Source organism: Salmo trutta, unplaced genomic scaffold, assembly GCF_901001165.1.
Source record: "Salmo trutta unplaced genomic scaffold, fSalTru1.1, whole genome shotgun sequence".
Lineage (NCBI taxonomy): Eukaryota > Metazoa > Chordata > Actinopteri > Salmoniformes > Salmonidae > Salmo > Salmo trutta.
Genome location: NW_021823115.1, coordinates 1,210,562 through 1,220,731, shown reverse-complemented (window position 1 = coordinate 1,220,731; position 10,170 = coordinate 1,210,562). Strand labels below are relative to the sequence as shown.

The following is a 10,170-nucleotide window of genomic DNA, read 5'->3' as shown; positions in this document are numbered from 1 at the left end:
CAGGTCGGTCTCGTCCTCTGACCTGGCGCTCATGTTCCCGGTAAATGTTAAATGTGACTGTTTTGGTCTGAGGTGTCACACTAATTCAATTGATCGACAGAACACTCTGTTTATAAACTCCACAAGAAACTTGCCTCATACAGTCTTAACTTAATTTGAGCACAGGTTCTTTCATCTGTAGATGCGCGGTAATTATGCTGTGGGTAGCCTATGATATTGTGTTGGCGGGTCTCGAGGTAGCCATCCATCACCCTCCTCGAGCTGTCACCCAGGGCTTGGCGTTCCAGCTGGGAACAGAGGAGAACATCCTCATTAATTTGAGTGTGACCCCCGGGCTATTCACATGTCTGAACCCAGGCTTCTCTAAGCAAGTCAGCACACCATGGAACCCGTCTCTGTCCGCTACCCCACCCAGCTGAGACCCAGACCCAGCCCGGCCCCAGAGCAGACCCAGCCCGACCCCAGAGCAGACCCAGCCCGACCCCAGAGCAGACCCAGCCCGGCCTCAGAGCAGACCCAGCCCGGCCCCAGAGCAGACCCACCCCGGCCCCAGAGCAGACCCAGCCCGACCCCAGAGCAGACCCAGCCCGGCCTCAGAGCAGACCCAGCCCGGCCCCAGAGCAGACCCACCCCGGCCCCAGAGCAGACCCAGCCCGGCCTCAGAGCAGACCCAGCCCGGCCCCAGAGCAGACCCACCCCGGCCCCAGAGCAGACCCAGCCCGACCCCAGAACAGACCCAGCCCGGCCTCAGAGCAGACCCAGCCCGACCCCAGAGCAGACCCAGCCCGGCCCCAGAGCAGACCCAGCCCAACCCCAGAGCAGACCCAGCCCGGCCCCAGAGCAGACCCAGCCCGACCCCAGACCCAGACCCAGCCCGACCCCAGACCCAGACCCAGCTCGGCCTTAAAGTAGACCCAGACCCAGCCCGACCCCAGACCCAGACCCAGCCCGACCCCAGACCCAGACCCAGCCCGGCCCCAGAGCAGACCCAGCCCGTCCTTAAAGTAGACCCAGCCCCGCACCACACCCCCAGCCCGCTGACACTCCACACATTAACGTTATTGGAGAAACGACTTCGAGCTTCAGTCTGGGAAATTAACGGAGAGCAAACGCCGACTCTGTCATTTTGCCAAGAGGAGAATAACACGAGAGGGAAATTCTGAAAGTGTGATACCATTTTTTTTTCTTCTTCAGAGATTGAACGTACATTTGAACGTTTTATGAAGATGAAGTTGAACGTAATTACAGTGGCATTTATCGAAATCAATGTTAATTGGTGTCAACCAAATAATGACCAAATCTCAAGGGAACCAAGTGAAGATGGGGCCACGATGAGATCAAATAAAACGTTAAAGTTCACTAGATTTATGTGTATTATTGGCAAAGATGTTAAAATACTACAAATCTCCCTGTTTGTTTTGTGAACTATCCACATTGAAATAGTCTCCATATGTATATGTTTATTAATGGACTATATAATTACTAACGGGAGTAATTATAATTACAATCAGACATGTTCCTCCTGGTTCACATGTTTAATTGCACCTATTAGATATACATTGAGATAAGGAATGGTATATTAAAATCATGGGTTCATTGATTCATTGAATTTCAATCCGGTTAAATGTCACAAAGTCTTTGTCCCGCTCCATATTACTGGTTCGATGTTTCTCCCCAGAAATGCATGTTGAAGTTTCAGTCTAGACTGAGTGGGTTCTTCTGACGTCAGAGGCACCGGCGTTTAAAACAACCTGCATCTGGGCGGACGTGTTTTATAATACTTTTTTTTTTATAAAGCAAAATATGTATTTCTGACATCAAAGTCATCAATCTGGACAAATATATTTCACTGTCTTAATTCATTTGCACATTAGAAGAGTTAAAAAGACCAGGGGAAAAGAGAGGGCGCATTTTGGAGAGTCGTTTTGGGGGGCATTTTAACAAATTAAACATGGTAGTGTGGCTCGCCCTATAAGCCTCCAGCCTACTGCCTGTGCTTACCAATCAATTGGTACATTGAAACAGTGCAAGGCTACGTTACTATAGCGAGGAGACCTGCAGGCTCGCTTTATCTCCGGATATTGGGACCTCTCCACAATGTCATATCCACAATTCGGATATCCCTACTCGTCTGCACCACAAGTAAGTTACCTTCTCGCTTATCAACTGAATATTCGGTCAGATTTCATCACTATTGATTCTTATATTGATTAAATGTTGATCATGTGATTCACTTTCAACAAGAAAGGAGACAGCATTGTATCTTAATGCACTGTATCGGAATTGTATTATGTTACCGTAAACGGCTCGTGATACCTGCTCTTTGAACGGTAAAGGTAAGGAGGGTAACCAGGACCAGGCGCAGTCCGACCTATCGTGAAGTGATTTTTGCCAGATAATAACCTCGGAACGTGTGCCATGTTTTTCATCTGATATCCCACATGCCGACCTGTTTTGTGGACGTGCGGTGCTGTTGTGTCGGGGGCTGGATAGATAACCCAACTAACTGGTGTCTTTTATCAATCATCCATAACATGTCTTTTGGGGATTCTGGAAACATTTTACATATTTTAATTATAAAGGGTTGTTTTGCAATTAGCCTAAACATCAATACCACTTATTCACGGTATTCTTTAATAAAATTGCCCACTGTACGTTGTAAATTAATTGTTATGTTCTTGCATTTCAGTTCCTCATGACAACCAACTCTTTGACAACTTGCTGCGAGTCAAGCGGCAGAAGCAGCGCTGACTCCAGGGTGACCGCCTCCGCCCAGACGCCGGTCTACTGCCCAGTGTACGAGAGCCGGTTGTTGGCCACCGCCAGGCACGAGCTGAGCTCCGCAGCTGCTCTGGGGGTGTATGGGAACCCGTACACCGGGAGTCAAGGCTATGGAAATTACGTTACTTATGGAACCGACGCGTCCGCTTTCTACTCGCTGGTATGGTTACTATAATATAGTATGATATCATAATAATTCTACTCATCTCTCTATGGCAGTGACGCTGTATCTATAGCATGTAACCTATAGTCACAGAGCTGTATCTATAGCATGTAACCTACAGTCACAGAGCTGTATCTATATAGCATATAGCCTACAGTCACCGAGCTGTATCTATATAGCATATAGCCTACAGTCACAGAGCTGTATCTATATAGCATATAGCCTACAGTCACAGAGCTGTATCTATATAGCCTATAGCCTACAGTCACAGAACTGTATCTATATAGCATATCATCTACAGTCACAGAGCTGTATCTATATAGCATATAGTCTACAGTCACAGAGCTGTATCTATATAGCCTATAGCCTACAGTCACAGAGCTGTATCTATATAGCATTTAGCCTACAGTGACAGAGCTGTATATATATAGCCTATAGCCTACAGTCACAGAGCTGTATCTATATAGCATTTAGCCTACAGTGACAGAGCTGTATATATATAGCCTATAGCCTACAGTCACAGAGCTGTCTCTATATAGCATTTAGCCTACAGTGACAGAGCTGTATCTATATAGCATTTAGCCTACAGTCACAGAGCTGTATCTATATAGCATATCATCTACCGTCACAGAGCTGTATCTATATAGCATATAGCCTACAGTCACAGAGCTGTATCTATATAGCATATAGCCTACAGTCACAGAGCTGTATCTATATAGCCTATAGCCTACAGTCACAGAGCTGTATCTATATAGCATGTAACCTACAGTCACAGAGCTGTATCTATATAGCATATAGCCTACAGTCACAGAGCTGTATCTATATAGCATATAGACTACAGTCACAGAGCTGTATCTATATAGCATATAGCCTACAGTCACAGAGCTGTATCTATATAGCCTATAGCCTACAGTCACAGAGCTGTATCTATATAGCATATAGCCTACAGTCACAGAGCTGTATCTATATAGCATATAGCCTACAGTCACAGATCTGTATCTATATAGCATATAGTCTACAGTCACAGAGCTGTATATATATAGCCTATAGCCTACAGTCACAGAGCTGTATCTATATAGCATATAGCCTACAGTCACAGAGCTGTATCTATATAGCATATAGCCTACAGTCACAGAGCTGTATCTATATAGCATATAGCCTACAGTCACAGAGCTGTATCTATATAGCATATAGCCTACAGTCACAGAGCTGTATATATATAGCCTAAAGCCTACAGTCACAGGACGCACACGGTCTGACTGTTCTTGATGCACAAAACCTGTCTTCACGGTGAAACAACTGCAGGCTATGACTGAATAGCCAAGTGCAACTTTTAATGAAAATGTTGAGTTTGGCAAGTGAAAGTGTCAGGTGAAAATATGTACTGTGAACTGCAATATGACACCTATGTTAAGAATGGATTTTTTTTTTATGTTACTACAACTTATACTGCAGTGTGCTCGATTATGTCTCTGTCATTGTTTCCCTGTATTCATTAGTTAGAATGCCTACAATAACACAGATATAACTTGACTTTGATATTGAACACCATGTTTAGTTACTGTTATTGTGTTTGTGTGTGTTGAAATGGGAACACTAGACTTTATGAGTGAAATTATTAAGAAACAGTATACATGTTATTAAGCAACAGTTTACATGTTATTAAGAAACAGAAACCGTGTACATGTTAATAAGAAACAGTATACATGTTAATAAGAAACAGTATACATGTTATTAAGAAACAGTATACATGTTAATAAGAAACAGTTTACATGTTATTAAGAAACAGTATACATGTTATTAAGAAACAGTATACATGTTATTAAGAAACAGTATACATGTTATTAAGAAACAGAAACCGTGTACATGTTAATAAGAAACAGTATACATGTTAATAAGCAACAGTTTACATGTTATTATGAAACAGTATACATGTTAATAAGCAACAGTTTACATGTTATTAAGAAACAGTATACATGTTATTAAGAAACAGTATACATGTTATTATATATATATAAGTATAACAGTCCATTAATGTCAATAGTGTCACGTTTTCCTGACTGACAGTTTGTCTTGTTGCAGGGGACATTCGATACCAAAGATGCAACAGTGCCCGCGCATGCAGGGATTACCCAGGCTACAGCTTACTACCCCATTGACCCCACTCTGGGACATTATCAATACGACAGGTATGGTTACTATAATAATATTAATACTATAATAGTAATAATAATAACTGTGTACTACCCCTATGACCTTACACTTGCACAGTACTAATATGACAGGTATGGTTATTATAATAGTAATCATACAAATCATAATATTCACCATAAGAATCATAATCATAATAATAACAATAATGATAACAGTAATAATAATAACAATCATAATAATAATAATAATAACAATCATAATAATAATAATAATAACAATCATAATAATAATAATAATAAATATTATTATTAACAATAATACAAATATAATGATGATAATAATATTCATAATAGTAATAATAATATAGTGGTAATATAATATAATGTTGTATATTATAATAATAATAATAATAATAATAATAATAATATAGTGGTAATATAATATAATGTTGTATATTATAATAATAATAATATAGTGGTAATATAATATAATATAATGTTGTATATTATAATAATAATAATAATAATAATAATAATAATAATATATAATAATAATAATAATATAATGATGTACTTATCTGTGTGATCCTACTCTGCAAAGTGCCAATATGAGTTAGCAACAATACACACATAATAATGTTCTGTCAAATGGAAGCCCATTTCCCAATCCTTCATATGTGTGTTCACTGACACGAGTCACCTTACCTCTAAATGAACAACTATTAGAAAAACCCCTGTCTATTACAGTACTGGCTACCAAATGGTCTCGGAATATCATGCCTGATCAAATTCATAGGATTAGTTGATGAGTTGCCAAACTTGAAACTGTTCTTATTGAAGTGTATAATAGGCTTACATGAACTCCACTAGAGAAGTTGGATATAGTTATATCCCTGGGCTTAGCCTCAAGGAGAACCCAGAGTGCTGAATATTACACTAATGCTTTAGGCCCTTTCACCTGGGGCTGCATCATTACACTCAATCAGACAATTCTCCAGTCTGTTTTCCCCAGTCTTCTGGGTGGAGAGAAAGCTAAGCTAGCCTAGCGCTGCCCTGTGTTTACTCACCTAACAGTCAGTCTTCTGGGTGGAGAGAAAGCTAAGCTAGCCTAGCGCTGCCCTGTGTTTACTCACCTAACAGTCAGTCTTCTGGATGGAGAGACAGCTAAGCTAGCCTAGTGGTGCCCTGTGTTTACTCACCTAACAGTCAGTCTTCTGGATGGAGAGAAAGCTAAGCTAGCCTAGCGGTGCCCTGTGTTTACTCACCTAGCAGTCAGTCTTCTGGATGGAGAGAAAGCTAAGCTAGCCTAGCGGTGCCCTGTGTTTACTCACCTAGCAGTCAGTCTTCTGGATGGAGAGACAGCTAAGCTAGCCTAGCGCTGCCCTGTGTTTACTCACCTAGCAGTCAGTCTTCTGGATGGAGAGACAGCTAGCCTAGCGGTGCCCTGTGTTTACTCACCTAGCAGGGCTTGAGCTCACTCATATAGGGGCATTATTCTTTTGTAAAAGCTCCCCGGAGGTATGTTGGACTGCAGTGTACTGCTGGATGAATCAACACTATGCATTTCTAATGGACAGGACACAAGGAGTTGTTATCTTGGCTCTCTTCTGCTACAGGACCCTATATATAGATATATAGGCCTACTGTTACAAAGAGACATTGTTGTAACTACATCTTCACTACTAGATATGGCTGTATGGACGGAGGGACCAGGAGGAAGAACGCCACCCGAGAGACCACCAGCACCCTGAAGGCCTGGCTACAGGAGCACAGGAAGAACCCCTACCCCACTAAGGGAGAGAAGATCATGTTGGCCATCATTACTAAGATGACCCTGACGCAGGTGTCCACCTGGTTCGCCAACGCCAGGAGGAGGTTGAAGAAGGAGAACAAGATGACGTGGCCTCCGAGGAACAAGTGTTCTGATGAGAAGAGATACGATGAGGATGACGAGGCGTCTCAGGAGGAGAACATCAACAGCGAGAACAACGATGATGGTCAGTCCTGGTTCTTTATGTAACACACTAACAGGTGAATAGTCCTGGTTCTTTATGTAACACACTAACAGGTGAATAGTCCTGGTTCTTTATGTAACACACTAACAGGTGAATAGTCCTGGTTTTTTATGTAACACACTAACAGGTGAATAGTCCTGGTTCTTTATGTAACACACTAACAGGTGAATAGTCCTGGTTCTTTATGTAACACACTAACAGGTGAATAGTCCTGGTTCTTTATGTAACACACTAACAGGTGAATAGTCCTGGTTCTTTATGTAACACACTAACAGGTGAATAGTCCTGGTTCTTTATGTAACACACTAACAGGTGAATAGTCCTGGTTCTTTATGTAACACACTAACAGGTGAATAGTCCTGGTTCTTTATTTTTATTTTTAACTAGGCAAGTCATTTAAGAACAAATTCTTATTTACAATGACGGCCTAGGAACAGTGGGTTAACTGCCTTGTTCAGGGGCGGAAAGACAGATGTTTACCTTGTCAGCTCGGGGATTTGATCTAGCAACCTTTCAGTTACTTGCCCAACACTCTAACCACTAGGCTACCTGCTGTCCCTCCACTCTAACCACTAGGCTACCTGCTGCCCCTCCACTCTAACCACTAGGCTACCTGCCGCCCCTCCACTCTAACCACTAGGCTACCTGCCGCCCTTCCACTCTAACCACTAGGCTACCTGCTGCCCCTCCACTCTAACCACTAGGCTACCTGCCGCCCCTCCACTCTAACCACTAGGCTACCTGCTGCCCCTCCACTCTAACCACTAGCCTACCTGCCGCCCTTCCACTCTAACCACTAGCCTACCTGCTGCCCCTCCACTCTAACCACTAGGCTACCTGCTGCCCCTCCACTCTAACCACTAGGCTACCTGCTGCCCCTACACTCTAACCACTAGGCTACCTGCCGCCCTTCCACTCTAACCACTAGGCTACCTGCCGCCCTTCCACTCTAACCACTAGGCTACCTGCCGCCCTTCCACTCTAACCACTAGGCTACCTGCCGCCCTTCCACTCTAACCACTAGGCTACCTGCCGCCCCTCCACTCTAACCACTAGGCTACCTGCCGCCCCTCCACTCTAACCACTAGGCTACCTGCTGCCCCTACACTCTAACCACTAGACTACCTGCTGCCCCTCCACTCTAACCACTAGGCTACCTGCTTCCCCTACACTCTAACCACTAGGCTACCTGCTGCCCCTACACTCTAACCACTAGGCTACCTGCCACCCCTCCACTCTAACCACTAGGCTACCTGCCACCCCTCCACTCTAACCACTAGGCTACCTGCTGCCCCTCCACTCTAACCACTAGCCTACCTGCTGCCCCTCCACTCTAACCACTAGGCTACCTGCTGCCCTTTATGCATCACATTAACAGTGGAATAGTCCTTTACCAGAGGAAGTATGAAACTAAATGTATCATGGAAATGGCCTAAAGGCCGAATGGAAATGAAACAACTTTGGGCTGCTTTAGGATGTTTTTTTAGATACATTAATAAGTGAACTCAAAAGCTTGTATGCACAAGATACACATACATCTAGTTACAATGTTAATACCCATTTATTCTGCTGTAATGCAAAGTGCTATGAAACTGCATGGACTTCTACCTCAACTTCTTTGAATAGGCATATCTGCTAGGCCAAAGCTCCTTTCAATAATGTGATGCTAAATGCTTAAATGACATTAACAGTGATACTTTTATTAGAGTTTGATTCCCCTCTTATCGCTGATGTCTCATGCCTGTTCATTTCCAGAGAAAGATAAGGATCTCGCGCTGAGTGACCTGGACGACTTCGACCTGATAGAATCAGAGAGCTCGGAGTGCGAGCTCAAACACCGGTACCTCATGAACACTCACATGACGACAACTGACTGTTCAGACGAGCATCTGAAGGACACATCTTTAAAGATCAGCATACCCGTGTCCCTGGGCGGGGAGCAGCAGCTCACTAAAACCTCACCAGACGGCTGCGACAGCCGGCAGGGGAAAGCTTGTTACCAACAACAGATACTGGACGGCAAACCACGGATATGGTCGTTGGCCCAGACGGCCACGTCTCTGAACCAGGCGGAGTACCCGTCCTGTATGTTGAGGTGTCAGCCTCAGCCGGGCCTGCCCGCCTCTCCGGCCGTCTCCTCCCCTATCACGGTTCTAGACAGACGGCAGGACTCTCCCGTTACAACTCTCAGAAACTGGGTGGATGGGGTTTTCCACGACCCGTTGTTCAGACACAGTACTTTGAACCAGGCCCTGACCAACACCACGGTCTCATGGACCACGACCACCGAGGGTTCGATACTAGAGACGGACGCTCTGGAACGTTCTGTTGGGAGCGTCAAAGGACTTCCGTCTCTACAGCACCAAGACTCCACGAAGGACAATATGAATTTCCCTAAACCTGTCAACAAACACTTCTGCTCTTAACACACCAAACCTGCTTTACTTTATTATTCTGTGGGGGTTACTTTTTTTGTTGTTGCAAGGATATATTTACGTAATTATATTGGCATTTCACTGGTGAAACTTCCAAACAGGATTCGTTGGAGCGTATTGCTATTTCGTTAAAAAGCACGTAGGCCTGCCTACAATCTACTGTATCTAAATGTATAACTGACAGTTAACATTATAAATATGTTTTTTTTTACATTATTATTTTTCTTATAGCATGCAGATGTTAATAATTTATATTAAACATTCTTTAAAAAGCAGCCGTCATTAATCGATGGTTTGTGAGTATCACTGATGAAAGAAAAAAGTCACAAATCACCAGGTCTCCTAAAATTGAAGGAGTGTGTTTCAAGTTTGTTCACAAATAAAACGTCGGTTTCTGATGAGATTGTGTTCAGATTGCGTCAATGCTGGTCGCTGTCCAATGTCCTGAAATTATAGGCTATAACGTTTTCGAATTTGCGATAACAAAATGATCTTTCCGTCTTCATGAACTTATCTTTAGCTTATCCTATCTTTTAATTTGCTTTTGTCGCCGTTAAGAGATCGTCCGAAGTAGAGAAATATAATGTTTACCATATCTTTCTAGCAAGTGTTGCTTTATAGAC

At 43.3% G+C, this 10,170-nt stretch overlaps 1 protein-coding gene across 1 annotated transcript; it reads left to right on the top strand.

Moving 5' to 3' along the window:
* The first annotated feature begins 1,720 nt into the window (after nt 1-1,720).
* Nucleotides 1,721-9,882, top strand: LOC115189010 (iroquois-class homeodomain protein irx-4-A-like). The gene is made up of 5 exons (XM_029747832.1): nt 1,721-2,142; nt 2,690-2,941; nt 5,027-5,133; nt 6,784-7,094; nt 8,868-9,882. Exons 1-5 carry the CDS (start codon nt 2,098-2,100, stop codon nt 9,536-9,538), a joined length of 1,386 nt encoding a protein of 461 aa, XP_029603692.1. The 5' UTR covers nt 1,721-2,097; the 3' UTR covers nt 9,539-9,882.
* The last annotated feature ends 288 nt before the right edge of the window (nt 9,883-10,170 follow it).